The sequence below is a fragment of the Stomoxys calcitrans genome, chromosome 1 (assembly GCF_963082655.1).
Source record: "Stomoxys calcitrans chromosome 1, idStoCalc2.1, whole genome shotgun sequence".
NCBI lineage: Eukaryota > Metazoa > Arthropoda > Insecta > Diptera > Muscidae > Stomoxys > Stomoxys calcitrans.
Window position 1 is genome coordinate 205,785,930 of NC_081552.1, and position 17,650 is coordinate 205,803,579.

Here is a 17,650-nt window from a genome sequence, read left to right on the forward strand (position 1 = left end):
ACGAATATTTCGAGTAGTTACAAACAGAATGACGAAATTAGTATACCCCCCATCTTATGGTGGAGGGTATAACAAAAATTGTAAATTTAAATAACAGGCAAAAAGCTTGAAAATTTAGTTCGTTTAATAGACGAGGGTATGCCAGGCCGAGCTTAACGAAGTTTTATTTGTTTTAATTTCATCACCACAAACAATTTAACACTTCAACTTTTTTTGTTTTTTCAGATACTTTGTGGTGCCATTGCCGTTGCACTGCCCAATTTGGGACCATTTATTTCCCTCATCGGTGCTGTGTGCCTTAGCACATTGGGTATGATTGTGCCATCCATTATTGAATTGGCTGTTTATCATGAGGATCCTGGCTATGGTCGTTGCAATTGGCGTCTGTGGAAGAACATTTTCTTGATTTGCTTTGGCATTGTCGGCTTTGTTACCGGCACCTATATCAGTATATTAGAATTCCATGCCGAATTCAGTCAGTAATTGATCAATTTTAAGTATTTTTTTGTTTATATATGAGATGATATTTTTTTCTATTACATTAAAAAAAAAAAAACTATTTTACATATATAGCTGTAGAGGTATGTTCTAAAATTAAAACAAAAAAACCACTAACAATAAAATATATGATAACAAAAAATAACAATAGTAATTTATATATGCAATATGACAAACACAGGGATTGTAATGAAAAAGAAAACTAACTCAGAATTTATTTTAACCAAAAATTATAACGAACATGGCCTAACATTTAAGCATAATTAAAAGAATTATTTTAAGAAAAAAAACAACATATCGTAGGGGGGAAAAAATCATGTATTGATTTTTTTCCTCTTCATTTCGTATGATAAGAAAAAGACAACTTTTTTGTTTTGGGAAATTTTCTAGAAAAATTGGCTCAAATTCAGAACAAGATTTTATTGTATTAAAGTTAATGTATAAAAATAAGAATAAGCTAACTTAGTTTAATGAACCCCCCCAAAAAAATCCGTAGTACCTTTTGCTAACAATAAAAACAAAAAACTGTAGAAAGATTTTAATAATACTATATAACTAAATGCTAATTATTTATGAACATAGTTTAAAGCTGGGCCGAAAAGAATTTTAAATTATATTTTGGCCTATTACGATTTTTTCTTAATACTAACTCCTTAATCATTGTCATATAATTACAGAAAGGCATTGTCACAATATCAACACAACATCAGGTCAAAATCCATATTTTCTCACTATTTAAACTCAAAGAAATGAATAATTTATTAAATTAACCTAAAACCTATAGTATTGAAAAAACAATTTGATTTTTGTTTTTAAGGTTCAGGAACATGCATTATATATGAACAGTTTTTTTTTTTGCTAGTAGCAATGTCTTTGAAGAAGGAGCAAGTAAAGAAAGATCCTTGTGATATAGAGATTATTTTGTACGGTATACAATCAACAAAAATGTGGAACGTTGCTTTTTGACCTGCAAGAAGCATCGACAACAGTGCAAATTTTGCCCATGAACATTCCACTAAGGAACAGGGGCAAACTTCTCACATATCAATGAGTGCAGTCCGATTCAAGTTTAAGAAATAGATTTTTCACTTATGTGAAGTTTTTTTTTTCCTACACTTATGTGTATGACTTTATTTATTCAGATGAGTATTATTACTGACATGTTTTCTTAAACAAAAGTGGTATATAGTCAATTGTGAAAAATGCTTATTGTGTACTTTTGATTCTTTGCAACTTTTATTCGTTCTTTTAAATTCTCGGAATTATTTGTCAACAACAGAAGGGTGTTGACAAAAATTAGGTTTTGGTATTCTTCTTATACAATGTTGCTAAAAATGCTTATTAGGAGTTTCATTCTTTTAATTCGCGGAATTATTAAAACAACAAAAGGTTGTTGATAAAAATTAGGTTTCTTAATAATTTTGTCTGGAAAGTTGCAAAGAGGAAACGCGTGTTACCAATTCCTAAGAAAAGTAACCATTCATATTAGTATGCGGTGGGGTGATATCGTAACTCCCCCTCCGTTAGATTGAGGCTCCGACGAAATATGAAGAATGGTTGCTTTTCTTTTACAAAATATGGGTATGGTAATTAATAATATGATCAATATTGAAATCGTAGTGCTATTTGTAGCTATGTTGAAAATTCTGTTTATTTTTTGGGTTTCATTTAAATCAGTAAAATCATTTTCGTATTTAATTTGTTTAATATATAGATTTTCCAAATTTATTTCTGGGAATGTCGTATTTTCTTTTATCTTTTTTAAAAGAGTAGTTTGAATAATTTTTTCTTTTACAATTAGTTTCTCATTCTTAAATGTTAGATTTCCGACATTGATTTGACAATTTTCAAATTTAATTATAAAGTTATGGCTTTTGCCAATATTTTCTTCGTAATTACAATTATTCGTAAAATTATCAAAGAAATTTTTAAATATAACAATTCCTTCTTTTATTTCTTTAATTTCTGTATTTTTTAACTCTTTGAGTGTACAACTTGCTGTTTTACTTTTATTAAATATGCTTAATATACATGGATCATCAATTTGCTTTAGATTCTTAAATAAAGTGGATGAATTTGGGTAATATGCATTTTGATTTCCATCTATTAAAACTCTGTTTTCTTTTAAAAATAATGACTTGTTCATTTTATCAGGTATTGGTTCAAAAATTATTTGTTTAAAGGGTATATTGGAAAATTGGGGAATGGAAAGGATGATAATAATTTGGTCTTTTTCAAAGGAAACAGCAACTTTTGTTCTTGTATATTTCTCAAAGTCATTTATAATTTCAGTTTCTTGTTCATCGAGTAAGTCTGTCGGTATTATTCCTAATTTACTAGTAAATATGACACTTGCAATGTCGTCAATATGGTTTTTGAGTAGATTTATGTCATTATTGATTTGGTAAATGTGTCTTAGAAAAGTTACTTCGTCCTCTAATGTTGATATCTTATTTTCGATCTCATTGTGAAATTTATGAATATATGTTTTTACTATATATTGTTGTTTATTAATATGGGTTGTAACATTTTGAATTTGTTGGGACAATACTTCGCTTATGCGTGCTGTATTTCCTATTCTGATTGAGTTAGCATTTGTAATTGTAGTTAGATTTGCAAGTAATGATTTGATTTCTTGTTCATCATCACTGTCCATATTTCCTGTTATAAATTTCAATCCTTTACCTAGACCATTTATTAAACCACGTCGTATTCTAAAATTTGGTGAAAGGTTGTCTAGTTTAATTTTCAAAAGATTAAAATTATTTAGCGTTGTGTCTAGAAGTGGCATTAAATCTGATACTGAACCATGTAATGAATTGATATTATTGTCTATGATTTCGATAGTATTATAGTAGTGTGTTAGATTAATTAAATGATATATTCTGCGGTAGTGGTCGACGATTCTTATGTCGCTTTCTTTGATTGGGATATAGCCTTCATTCTCCGTTAGGTCTTGTATTTCCATTAGTTGGGGTTGGATGATGTTCACTATTGAAGTGAGCATAAATACGAATATTTGTAGTTTCATCTAGAAAGAATGATTTTATAATCAATTTTTGTTGTCATTGAAGGTCTGAAATTTCTTTTTCCTTTTTATATGAGACTTATAGTATTTAAAATTTCGGTCTGTTACTACATGATCGTCATCTAATTTAGATACTGTTATTTTTCTAAATTTTGAATGATTTTTTCCACCTCGTTCATCCTTTAAATAAATTGGTCCTGTTTGGATGTCGATGTTTTCACGGGTTTCGTTTAACTTATTTATGATTCTTTCTTTTGCCTTTATCATTTTTTCTTTAATCAAAGGGTATTCATCTTGAGTTATTAATCCATTTTTGAAATCAGTTGGTTTTTTACCAGTTGTTGAATGTATTGTATTATTGTAATACATTATTATTCTATACATTTTTTCCTCAACACTTTCTGTGTCTCTGTTAGGGTCATGTTTTAAAATTCGAACGTGTTCGTTGATTGTATTGTGCAGTCTCTCGACATCTGCGTTTGAGGTATGATTATTATTTGAGGTATAGTGTATTTCTATTTCTTGTTCTCGTAAGAATTCCCGAAGGGGTAAAGCTTTAAATCCTAATTCATTGTCCATAATTAACTTTTTTATATTTCCGACTGTTGAAAGGTATTGGGTGAGAGCTTTCTTAAACTCGATCCAAGATCTATTTTCTATCTTTATGGTTTGAGCATGTTTTGAAAATTTGTCCAAAAATGTTAAAAATAATGTTTTTTCTAAACTGTAAAAGACATCGGCGTGTATGACTTCTCCGGGTTTATCAGGTGTTTCGGTAATTTTGTATTGTTGTCTTATTGGGTTTCTCTCGTACTTTTCTTTATTACATATATCGCAATTATTAATGTATTGTGTTATGCGTAGTTTTAGTTGTGGGTGATAATATTCAAGTTTTAGTTCCGCAAAATTCTCATTAATTCCTCTGTGATTGTTTTTTAAATGTTCCTTTTCAATTAGCTCAGTCAACTCGTTTTCATCTGTGATATCCTTAAGAAGGTATTTACATCGTACAATTTTGAAATCTTCGTTTTCACCAAAATATTTATCATAAACATTTTTCAGTTCATTAAAAATAGATTCATCAGTCATGAAAATTGCATTTGTTTTATCAGGGTTAAACTGATTTTTCAATAGAGTTATAAGTGTTTCCTCGTCGAAATTTTTCGCATAAATTGTTTTCCTATTGTTTTTAAAAATTTGTTCATTTTTTATTTTTAATGATCCTGACATCGTTTTATGAATTACAATTTGTCTTCGATAAAAATTAAGTGGGTTATTTGTTTCTGAAATAATGTTAGATAAGTTTCCATCTTCGCTGAAATGTATCTCTATTCTAGATAATGCGTCTGCATTACCGTTCATAATACCCTTTTTATACTTGATATCATAATCGTATTCCTGTAGTCTAAGTCTCCATCTGACTAATTTTGAATTCGGTTCCTTGATAGAAAATAACCAGACTAGTGGTCTGTGATCGGTTTCAATCAAAAATCTTCTTCCAAAGAGGTATGGTCTAAAATATTTCGTAGACCATACTATTGCTAGAAGTTCTTTTTCTATGGTACTATAATTTTGTTCCGCACCATTTAGACTTCGACTTGCATAACAAATGGGATGTCCATTTTGGGATAGGACAGCTCCAAGAGCAAATTTGCTTGCGTCGGTTTGGAGAACGAATTTTTGGTTAAAATCTGGATATGCCAAAACGGGAGAATTTGTCAGTAATCTTTTAAGTGATTCAAATGAGTCGATATATTCCAAATTTTCAAGTTCAACAACGGAGTCCTTTTTTAGATATCTCGTCATTGGCCTAGCTATCTTAGAGTAATCTTGCATGAATTTTCGGTAATATCCCGCTAATCCAAGGAATTGTTTTATTTCCTTTTGCGTCTTTGGTAGGGGAAATTTTTGCACACAGATAATCTTCTCAGGATTTGGCTTAATACCTTCTTCAGATACTACGTGTCCTAGAAATTTGGTTTCTCTTTTCATAAACTCACTTTTGTCTAATTGAATTTTTAAATTGACTTCTTTCAGTCTCTGAAAAACTTTTGTTATAGATTCTACGTGTTCTTGGAGTGAAGTTGAAAATATTATTATGTCGTCCAAATAAACAAGGCAGATTTTGTTAATTAACTCGTCTAAGACATTATTCATTAGACGCTGGAAAGTGGCTGGGGCTGTTTTCAATCCGAACGGCATACGAAGAAATTCGTAGTGGCCGCCTTCCACATTAAATGCTGTCTTTGGAATATCTTTTTCGTGGATTTCGATTTGGTGGAATCCTTTCGCCAAATCGAGTGTAGTAAAATATTGACAACGCCCAAGTTTTTCTAAAATTTCATCTATATTCGGGATTGGGTATTTATCATCTATGGTTACTTCATTGATCTTCCTGTAATCTACAACGAGTCTCCATTTTGTTTTTCCACTAGCGTCCATCTTTTTTGGAACTATCCAAACTGGTGCCGAATAAGGTGAGTGACTGGGTCTTATTATTCTTTTCTCTAACATTTCGTCTATTTGTTTCTTCACCTCAGTTTTGTGTACATATGGATATCGGTATGTTTTTGCAGCAACAGGTATGTTGTTGATAGTTCTTATTTCATGTTTAATAACATTCGTAAATGTAAGATCACTTTCCTCTGTGTAAAAGATATTTTTGTATTTGTTAATGATTGGTAGTAATTTCCGGTTTTCCTCTTCATTTAAGTGGTCTAAACGAATTTGTTCCATTATTGATTTGTCAGGTTTTTCATTGAGTTCAATTGTATAAAAATTTTCGGGTGTTACTTCATCTGTGTCTTGAGTTTCTAAAATAACTCGTTGTGGTAAATTTCCATTCACTTGAACGAAAGCATTGATATTATAATTTTCCGCTTCATATACCCCTTCCATTATTTCGATATTCTTATCGTTTAATATAATTTGGGGATTATAAATTAAACCGTTTTTTTGTTCAACTGGCAACATTATTTTATGTAGTCCTTTCTTTTCGAAATAGTATTCAATGCCGTCATTCGTATATCGAATGGGGATTTCTGTTTCCTCTAATTTTAAAATATTATCTTTCATATTAATTATTGCTTTCATTTGTCTTAATATGTTATTACCAATTAGTCCATTATATTGATTATGAAATTGGCAAACAAAAAATTCTATTTTCGTATCTGTACTTGCACCGAATTCTTTAAAAATTGGAATGGCTACTTTTTCTGAAATTGTAACAATATGTTTGAGAGTCTTAACATTCATCGTATTACAAGGTACCCTCCATTTAGGATGGCAGATTCCAGGATTAATTATGGAATGTGTTGCCCCTGTGTCTATGATAAATTTCAGGCGTCCCAATTTGGTTTTGATTGTTATATATGGTAGGTTTCCGCTGAGGCTGTCGGCTGAAAATTTTGTGCATCGTTTGCATTTTTTTCGTTTTGTTCTTGTTGTCTGGGTTGGTTGGAGTTTTGTCTATTACATTTGCAATATTGTTCGCTTTGGTTGTATAGTTGGTTATTTTGGTTGTAGTTCTGATGATTCTCTGTTGAGGAAGTAGGTTGCACATTATTTATTTCCATCGGTTCTGGTTGTTGGGATTGGTTATGGTTTTGTCCGTGACGTTGTTGATTTCGATTGTAGTTATAATTCGGGTTGTCCTGCCGATAATTATGGTTTTCCCGGTGTTGATAATTATGATTGTTATATTCATTTGATCTGTTATTATTATTATTATTATGATTATGATTGTTATAGTCATTTGATCTATTATTATAATTATGGTTGTTATGTTCATTTGATCTATTATTATTATAATTATTTCTATTGTTATGGCTCCTTACACTTCCTGAAGATTCTCGGTTCCCGTCTTTTCCTTCATTATTTTGTCTTTTTCCTTTATCGTTCCTTTTTACTATACGACCATCTTTTCCCATGTAGGCGTAGCCGCTTTCGAATAAAATATCCATGGCAGATTCCAGGCTATCAGGGTTTCTGCAAGTTAATACAGTCCGCATAGGTTCTGGCATCTTGTTTTTAAAGATATGCAATGCAGATTTCATATTATTAAGAGAAACTTGATTAGCTGCTTCACCTTCGCCAATGACCAAAAGGGCTTTGCTATTCAGGCGTCTGAGTCTGTGTTTTATTTCATTGTAAAAATCTACAGTAGTGGTTTCAAAGGTTACTGCTCTTAATTCGTCAAATAATTGTTCGCAATTTTTTTTCTCACCAAAGTTGTTCTCTAAAATATTCTTAATTGTGGTCCAAGACTGTGCCTGTGTATTAATTTCAATGATTTCCTTTGCTTTACCGACTAACCTACTTTTAATGATGTCCGAGAACAAAAGCTGTGATATTTCGTCATACGTCCTAAGCATCGGATGTATTCTGTCAATCAGTCTAGTAAAATTAATCAAATCGTTACGGTTTCCATTGAACTGAGGTATTGAATTTAGGTATTTGATGGGGTTTATTTGGATTTGGTTAGGTTGGGCCATTTTGTTTCTATTATATAATATTATATTATATATTGGATATTGTGTTTATTTATTTATTTTGACTTATAACTATTCTTACTATACTTTGTAGCTTCCTTTCTCCTTTTAGGGTTAGGGGGCTTCCTTCTTGGTAGTCAATTTTTGGTAGTCAATTTTTCTTCTAGTTGTTTTCTTTATTGGATTGAAGTTGTTTTTTTTTTTCTCGAAATTTTTTGTTTTTGTTTTTAGAATTTCCAGTCTCACTTGGCTAATTAATTTTTCTTTTAGCTTTTTGTTTTTATTAGATTGGGTTTTTTTTTTCAGAATTTCAAGTCTCTTTTTTTTTATAAATTTTTCTTTTAGCTTTTTTTCTATTGGATTGAAGTTTTTTTTTTTTTTTCGAAATTTTTTGTTTTTGTTTTTTTTTTTGAATTTCCAGTCTCACTTGGCAAATTAATTTTCCTTTTAGCTTCCTTGTTTTTATTAGATTGGAATTTTTTTTTTTTTTTTTTTTTTTTCAGGTGGTACACGTCGTTTTTAGTCAGATATCACGTTAGAACATTAAAATGTTTGAAAGAAATTAATTAATTATTTAATCATATTCCTTTTCGCGATATCCCATCCTCGTCGCCAAATAGATTTTTCACTTATGTGAAGTTTTTTTTTTTCCTACACTTATGTGTATGACTTTATTTATTCAGATGAGTATTATTACTGACATGTTTTCTTAAACAAAAGTGGTATATAGTCAATTGTGAAAAATGCTTATTGTGTACTTTTGATTCTTTGCAACTTTTATTCGTTCTTTTAAATTCTCGGAATTATTTGTCAACAACAGAAGGGTGTTGACAAAAATTAGGTTTTGGTATTCTTCTTATACAATGTTGCTAAAAATGCTTATTAGGAGTTTCATTCTTTTAATTCGCGGAATTATTAAAACAACAAAAGGTTGTTGATAAAAATTAGGTTTCTTAATAATTTTGTCTGGAAAGTTGCAAAGAGGAAACGCGTGTTACCAATTCCTAAGAAAAGTAACCATTCATATTAGTATGCGGTGGGGTGATATCGTAACTTTTAAGCTCAATGATAAGGGTTGCGACATCTCTTTGAAGAGAAGTTTTACATGTCATAGTACCTTACAAATGTTGCCAGCATTAGGAGGGGAAAACCACCGCTGAAATTTTGTTCTGATGGTCTCGCCCGGATTCGAACCCTGGCGTTCAGCGAGATGAGCAACCGTGCTTACCTCTGCGCCAGGGTGGTCTCCTAAAATCATATATGAAAAAATCCCGATTGCTAAGCTGCTCCATCAGGTAATACCAGCTATATACTACACTAAATATCAAAATTTGGTTTCTCTTATGTTTTAAAAACTTTTGATTCAATTAATTAGCTTCTTGGGGGATTTCTTAGCATTCCACAATAACGCAATGGAAAGCCCCTTTGAAGGTGTAATGAATTTTCCTCTACAATGCCAAGCGTAATGAAATGTTCGACATCCGTTGAGCACGCACAAAATATTCCCTGTTACTTTCAGAGACTGGGTTGAATTGTTCTAGGTATTCTCTTCAGTATTCTCTTCAGCAGTATATGTGTGTGTTAACGTAGGTGGAGTTTTAGAGTGACGTCCACTGAACTACAACACCATATAACATTTCAAGTCTGACAACTGCAGTATTAAGGCAGCGCATGACATGCAGTTTAAACGCTGTCATTGTCAATTGTCCTCTTACAGGTGCATTTGGGAAAGAGTTGATCGTAAAAGATGTTTTGAATTTTCATCGAATTGAACCTCATTTTCTCCCAACAAAATAGATGCCACTCTGTGGATTTCAGGTATCTTGCAAAACAACAACAATTTAGATATCAGATGGATTTACATCAGTGTCGGGCAAATACACACACACACACACACTATTGCACAAATTTGTGCACGTGCAAAAGACAGAGTCCGAAGGGCATGGAAATATTACGCAAACTAGCACATGTGTCCAACACTGATTTACACCAAGACCGCTTTTATACTCTCCACCATAGGATGGGGCTATACTAATTTCATCATTCTGTTTGTAACACCTCGAAATATGCGTCTCAGACCACATAAAGTATATATGTTCTTGCTCGTTGCTACATTTTAAGTCGAATCAGCAATGTCCGTCCGTCCGTCTGTCCGTCCGTCCAGTCTGTCGAAAGCGTGCTAACTTTTGAAGGCGTAAAGCTAGCCGCTTGAAATTTTGCACAACTACTTCTTATTAGTGTAGGTCGGTTGGTATTGTAAATGGGCCATATCGGTCCATGTTTTGATATAGCTGCCATATAAACCGATCTTGGGTCTTGACTTCTTGAGCCTCTAGAGAGCGCAATTCTCATCCGATTTTGTACAACGGCCTCTACCATGGCCTTCAGCATACCTGTGCAATATGGTCTTAATCGATCTATAGCTTTATACAACTTCCATATAAACGGATCTCCTGATTTTGCTTCTTGAGCCCCGAATCAGACTATAACATGATACAGCTCCTCCTCCTCCAATTCCATGGTAGCCGGTTGTACGTACCGGATTGATCTGATGGAGTTCTTCATCGGCAAGGGCTGCCGCCTCAGTGTTTTGAATGATATCTCTAAGAGTGTGTGATAATATTGTTATTCATAGTCTGTAGTAAAATTTTTTTAAATTTACATCTGATCCCTCTTCGGGAATTCGCTCGTGACATACACACACACACACACACATTATTGCACAAATTTGGGTACGCGCAAAAGAACAGAGCCCCAAGGGCTTGGAAATATTACGCAAACTACCAAATTTGCCCAACAATGATTTACACCAAGACCCCTTTTATACTCTCCACCATAGGATGGGGGTATATTCGTATTATCATTCCTTTTGCAACATCTCGAAATATCCATTTCCGACCCTATACAGTATATATATATATTCTTGATCGTCGTAAAAACCTAAGACGGTCTAGCCATGTCAGTCCGTCTGACCATCTGTCTGTTGAAATCACGCTACAGTCTTTAAAAATAGAGATATTGGGGTGAAACTTTGCACAGATCCTTTTTTTGTCCATAAGCAGGTTAAGTTCGAAGATGGGCTAGATCGGACTATATCTTGATATAGGCCCCATATAGACCGATCCACCGATTTAAGGCCTTAGGTCCATAAAAGCCACATTTATTATCAGATTTTGCTGAAATTTGGGACAGTGAGTTGTGTTAGGTCCTTCGACATCCTTCGTCAATTTGGCCTAGATCGGTTCAGATTTAGCTATAGCTGCCATATAGACCGATCTCTCGATTTAAGGTTTATTGCCTATAAAAGGCGCATTTATTGTCCGATTTCGCCGAAATTTGGGACAGTTAATTGTGTTATGCCCACGGACATTCTTATTCAATTTGGTCCAGATCGGTTCAGATTTGGATATAGCTGCCATATAGACCGATCTCTCGATTTAAGGTTTTGGACCTATAAAAGGCGCATTAATTATTCGATTTGGCCGAAATTTGGGACAGTGAGTTGTGTTAGGCCCACCGACATTCTTCTTTAATTTGGTCCAGATCGGTTCAGATATAGGATATAGCTGCCATTTAGACCAATCTCTCGATTTAAAGTCTTGGCCTCCTAAATGGCGCATTTATAACTCGATTTCGCTAAATTTTACAGAGTGACTTATGTTAGGCTTTTCGACATCCGTGTCATATAGGGTTCAGATCGGTATATATTTGGATATAGCTACCAAAAAGACCAATATTTTGTATCAGGAATTCGACAATCACAGTGTACAATTCCGGTAGGAGTTTCGACAAGTGGACTGTAATGTAGCTTCTAGAATCGTAATGGGGTGCCAATGAAAGAGAAGAAGAAAATAGGCCAGTGTTCAATTTTGGTATTGTGAAACAGTTTATTGTTGGAGCTGTCGTTGCTTACCGCCTCTGATGCCCATTTTAATAAAGTTTAAAATTCAGACGCTGCACGCCTGGGTTCGAATCCTGGCGAGACCATCAAAAAACATTTTCAGAGGTGGCTTTTCCCTCCTAATGCTGGCAACATGTGTGAGGTAATATGCCATGTAAAACTTCTCTCCAAAGAGGTGTCGCACTGCGCAACGCCGTTCGGACTCGGCTATAAAAAGGATATATATGTGAGAAGTGATATATGAGAAGTTTGCCCCTGTTCCTAGTGGAATGTTCACGGGGCAAAATTTGCAAATTTGCATTTACAGAATAATGGCATGCTCCAGAAATCGCCCAACCGAAGATGGTGCTCTGAATGATTGGCATATTGGATGATGTTTGTATTAGGCCGGCACGAAGTATTTTGGGTAACTGATCATTTGCTACAACAGCTTCCTGATTCACAGGTTGATGGAAGTTAGAGTCAGCCAAATCGGTTATATGATCGAATATGGTTTTTAACTTGGGCTCAGTTGTTGTCGTTGGATGGGTATTTTTGAAGTGAGATGTTACCAACTCAGTAATTTAAATCTTGACTAGAGGGTCATGGTACGACTTTAGAGCACCAAAGATGGTGATTGGCATATTGGATGATGTTTTTTTTTTACCTCGGTACGAAGTATTTCGGGTAACTGATCATTTGCTTCAACAACTTCCATATTCACAAGTTGATGGAAGTAAGGGTCAGTCCAATCGATTATGTGATCAAAGTTAGTTTTTAGCTTGGGCTCTGTAGTCGTCGTTGGAAGGGTATTTTTGAAGTGAGTTGTAGCCAATCCTGTAATTCGAACGTTGGCTAGAGGGTCATGGTACGACTCTGGGTTTACAGCGCAGTACTCCTTACCGTCTCGTTTGGTATTACGAAGGTGAAGCCAGCGCTTAGCAGCAATCTGGACTTAGCCGGGCCTTCAGATGTGACAATTTGAGCCAATACTACTGTTGGGAGAAACACATGAGTCCTGGGTCGGTTGGTTAACCTTTCATTGAAGTGTGTTTGATGTCGATTTTTGCCGGAGTTGGAAGCTCTTGAGGAAGTGGTACGTCGATGAACTGGCTTCTTGTAATCAATTAATTGAGAAGTCTGTTTTGGCCCACTACTCCTTCCTGAAGAGCTTCGGGAGTAGGACAGCGTTTATTCCTATTCGTGGTATTAGAATTGGAGTTTTCGTCGACATGGACCAACGTGTGATGATTTGCATTACATACGATGCATTTATTTCTGAATCGGCTCCAGTTGCGAGTGTGAGCCGTACAGAGGCAGTTGTAGCAGATACCCTTTTCTTTAATGACTTCTCTTTGCTCTGCGACAGGCATACGTTGAAATGTGGGGCAGTTCTTTAGAAAGTGCCTATCCTCACAGATGCGGCATTTAGGTACGCTAGAATTTAAACAAAAATGGTAAGATATATCTGAGGTGTAAACGGATTCAAAAGGAAACTGTGGTCTAACGATTAGGCTTTGGGGAGTATGCATAACTTAACTAAAGGTCGAATGACAATTCTGATCTTTGTGCGGATCTCTGCCACGGTTCATGTTTTGATATTGCTGTCATCTTGGGTCTTGAGCCTCTAGAGGGTGCAATTATTATCCTATTTGGCTGAAATTTCACATGAAGTGTTCTGGCATGATTCCCAACAACTATGCCAAGTATAGTCTAAATCAGTCCATAACCTGATATAGCCGCCATATAAACCGAACTCCCGATTAGATTTCTGGAGCCTCTAGAGGGCGCAACTCCTATACGATTTTTCATGACGAGTTTCGTCATGACTTCCAACAACTGTGTTGAGTATGGTTTAAATCGGTCCATAACCTGATCTTGGGTGTTGACTTTTTGAGCATCTAGAGGGCGCAATTCTTATCCGATTTGGCCGAAATTTTGCACGTTGACTTTTTCCATGACCTCTAACCGTTGCGTTAAGTTTGGTTTCAATCTGTCCAAAACCTGATATAAATCATATAAACCGATCTCTCGAATATACTTCTTGAGCCGCTAGAGGGCGCAATTGTTATCCGATTTGGGTGAAATTTTGCTCGATGACTTTTCGTAAGACTTCCAACCGATGCATTAAGTATGGTTTCAATCGGTTCAAAACCTGATATAACTCCCACATAAACCGATCTCCCGGTTATACTTCTTAAGCCGCTAGAGGCAACTCTTATCTCTTATCCGATTTGGATGAAATTGTGCCCATTGACTTTTTCTATGACATCCAACAGATGTATAAAGTTTGCCTCCAATCGCTCTTTAATCTGATATAACTTCCGTATAAACCGATCTTCCGAATGTACTTCTTGAGGCTCTAGAGGACCCGATTCTTATTCTATCATATAAAAAACCCCATGGGGATTTCTTGTTATGACATACAATTATAATTCTTTAGTTTAGGCAAATGCGATCCATGGTGGAGGGTACATAGAATTCGGCCCGGCCGAATTTAGCGAGTTTTTACTTATCATACTCTACTGTGGTACAGGGTATTATAAGTTTGTGCATTTGTTTGAAACACTAAGAAGATGACGAGCTAGACCCATTGATAAGTATATCGATCGACTCAGAATCACTTTCTGATTCGATTTAGCCATGTGCCATATAAACCGATCTGGGATCTTGACTTTTTAGGCCTCTAGAGCGCGCAATTCTTATTCGATTTGGCTGAAATTTTGAATGAAGTGTTTTATCATAACTTCCAACAACTGTGCCAAGTATGGCTCAAATTTGTCCATAATCTGATACAGCTGCCATGTAAACCGATCTTGGATGTTGACTTCTTAAGCCACTAGAGGTTCTTATCCAATTTGCCTGAAATTTTGCATAAAGTGTTTTGTTATGACTTGCAACAACTGTGCTAAGTATGGTTCAAATCGGTTCATAACCTGATGTAGCTGCCATATAAACCGATCTAGGATCTTGACTTCTTGGGCCACTAGAGGGCGCAATTCTTATCCGATTTGACTGTAATTTAGCACGAAGTGTTTTGTTATGACTTGCAACAACTGTGCTAAGTATAGTTAAAATCGGTATATAATCTGATATAGCTGCCATATATACCGATCTGGGATCTTGACTTCATGAGCCACTAGAGGGCGCATTTCTTATTCGATTTGGCTAAAATTGTGTACAACGGCTTCTTCCATGACCTGTAATAATGTTTGAATCGTTTTATAGCCTGATACAGCTCCCATATAAACCGATCTCCCGATTATCCTTCCTGAGCCTCTACAAGGCGCATATTTTATCCGAATGGTCTGAAATATTACCCAATGATTTATACTATGGTCTGCAATATTCAATTCATTTATGGTCCGAATCGGACTATAACTTAATATAGCTCCAATATCATAACAATTCTTAGCCATTATTCTCTGTTTGCCTCTTCCACAATGAAATAAATTTTATTACCCATATTTTAATTGTCAATAGTAACAAACCTCACAGCAACATTAATCGTTCAGGACTTAAATGTAAGTAAACAAACTCTTATAAATCTCCTAACCCGTCCAACAGCTATCAACCATTATGGACATGGGCAGCTGAAGCATTTTCCTGAACCTTATCAAATACCTTGCCATCCCTGCACATCATACAAACTAAATAATCAACTAGTTTATATCCTAATATAGGCTTGTGGCTGTTATTTTCATATACCAACCAATTCAGCTGTAGTAAACATTAAAAATAGTTTAAAAATATATAAGAAAAATATATTGTTCCTACAACTATACTTAACAATTACATCGTGTTAATTGTTAGGGTTAAAACAAGAACAATAAAAGAAAAATTGTGTAAAAAAATCATTAACTTCAAAAGGAAATCATCTCAAAGCTTTAATGACCAAAAAATCCTAAATTTGTTCTTATAAAAGACGCTAAGTTTATTTTTATTATATTTCTTTTAAAAATAATCTTATTTGTTATAATGTAAAAAAAACAATAAGTAATGATATCTGTTGTACAATTTATTTAAGCCATTAAGTTTGATCAATTTAAACCCAAAAAAAAGTAATAAATTATACACAAATGTTTTGGATTTTTTATATTAAGATTCTAAAGAATTATTGAAAATTAATTAATTAATTAATTAAACTGTCATTGTCATCTAAACAGGGTCAAATATAAATGAACAATAAAATGAAACCATAAAAATATGTAGAAATTTTGTATTAACCCTTTCTTATTTACAGGTGTAGGAAAATGCCTCTTGTCATGGTATTTCAACATTTTTCATAGGATACCCCCTTATCAAATTTCAAAATTTTCACATCGAAATTTTTAGTCGAATTTCAGCCGGAAATGGATTTTTATGCGTTCTTTATGCGTTCTTAATCCAAAGTAATTTGGTCTCCCCAGTCAAAAGTCGAAAATAGAGCAAATTTTCACAAATTACTAAAAATTCCATCAAAATTTCGAATTTTTCCCTTTCTTTGAATTTCGAAGATTCGAATACACCCCTGGATTTGGAATACAGCGAGGAATCATTTTCCAACAACAATTTCTTAGAAATCGAAATTTTGATTTTTTCCAATTTTTTCTGGCAAGGGTATAGCCTGTTGAAAATTTCGATTTTCGACCATCCCAAAATGTTTCGGATTTGCATTCCCATGTGCTGTTCATACCTCAATTATACTACCTGAAGTGAAAACTTCATCGTTTTCATTGAAAAATGAGTAAAAAATCGAAAAACATTCTTGATAAAAATTTGCTCCGAAAATGCTATAACTCCCCCATTTTTTCTGGCAAGGGTATAGCCCATTGAAAATTTCAATTTTCGACCATCCCAAAATGTTTCGGATTTGCATTCCCATGTGCTGTTCATACCTCAATTATACTACCTGAAGTGAAAACTTCATCGTTTTCATTGAAAAATGAGTAAAAAATCGAAAAACATTCTTTATAAAAATTTACTCCGAAAATGCTATAACTCCCCCAAATTTTCGAATTTCGAAAATTCGAATGCAGCCCTGGATTTGGAATACAGCGATGAATCATTTTCCAACAACAATTTCTTACAAATCGAAATTTTGATTTTTTCCAATTTTTTCTGGCAAGGGTATAGCCCATTGAAAATTTCGATTTTCGACCATCCCAAAATGTTTCGGATTTGCATTCCCATGTGCTGTTCATACCTCAATTATACTACCTGAAGTGAAAACTTCATCGTTTTCATTGAAAAATGAGTAAAAAATCGAAAAACATTCTTGATAAAAATTTACTCCGAAAATGCTATAACTCACCCATTTTTTCTGGCAAGGGTATAGCCCATTGAAAATTTCGATTTTCGACCATCCCAAAATGTTTCGGATTTGCATTCCCATGTGCTGTTCGTACCTCAATTATACTACTACTTCATCGTTTTCACTGAAAAATGAGTAAAAAATCGAAAAATTTTGTATGTAAAATTTTACTCCGAAAATGCTATAACTCCCCCAAATCTTCGAATTTCGAAAATTCGAATGCAGCCCTGGATTTGGAATACAGCGAGGAATCATTTTCCAACAACAATTTCTTAGAAATCGAAATTTTGATTTTTTCCAATTTTTTCTGGCAAATTGAACCATCCCAAAATGTTTCGGATTTGCATTCCCATGTGCTGTTCGTACTTGAATTATACTACCTGAACTGAAAACTTCATCGTTTTCATTGAAAAATGAGTAAAAAATCGAAAAATTTTGTATGTAAAATTTTACTCCGAAAA

At 34.0% G+C, this 17,650-nt stretch overlaps 2 protein-coding genes across 5 annotated transcripts in view; one reads left to right on the forward strand and one right to left on the reverse strand.

The window, feature by feature from the left end:
* Positions 1-1,296, forward strand: part of LOC106090941 (proton-coupled amino acid transporter-like protein CG1139) — a 164,565-nt gene extending 163,269 nt beyond the window's left edge. For all 4 annotated transcript variants that reach the window (XM_059360695.1, XM_013257305.2, XM_013257307.2 and 1 more), the window contains one exon: positions 226-1,296. In XM_059360695.1, coding sequence (XP_059216678.1) covers positions 226-483 — 258 coding nt within the window. In that variant the 3' untranslated portion in view covers positions 484-1,296. The remainder of the gene's footprint in view (positions 1-225) is intronic.
* Positions 1,297-6,891: 5,595 nt separating this feature from the next.
* LOC131997377 (GATA zinc finger domain-containing protein 14-like) overlaps positions 6,892-17,650 on the reverse strand; it is a 50,730-nt gene continuing 39,971 nt past the window's right edge. The window contains exon 2 of the mRNA XM_059368338.1: positions 6,892-7,706. Within this exon, the coding sequence (XP_059224321.1) occupies positions 6,892-7,706 (815 nt within the window). The remainder of the gene's footprint in view (positions 7,707-17,650) is intronic.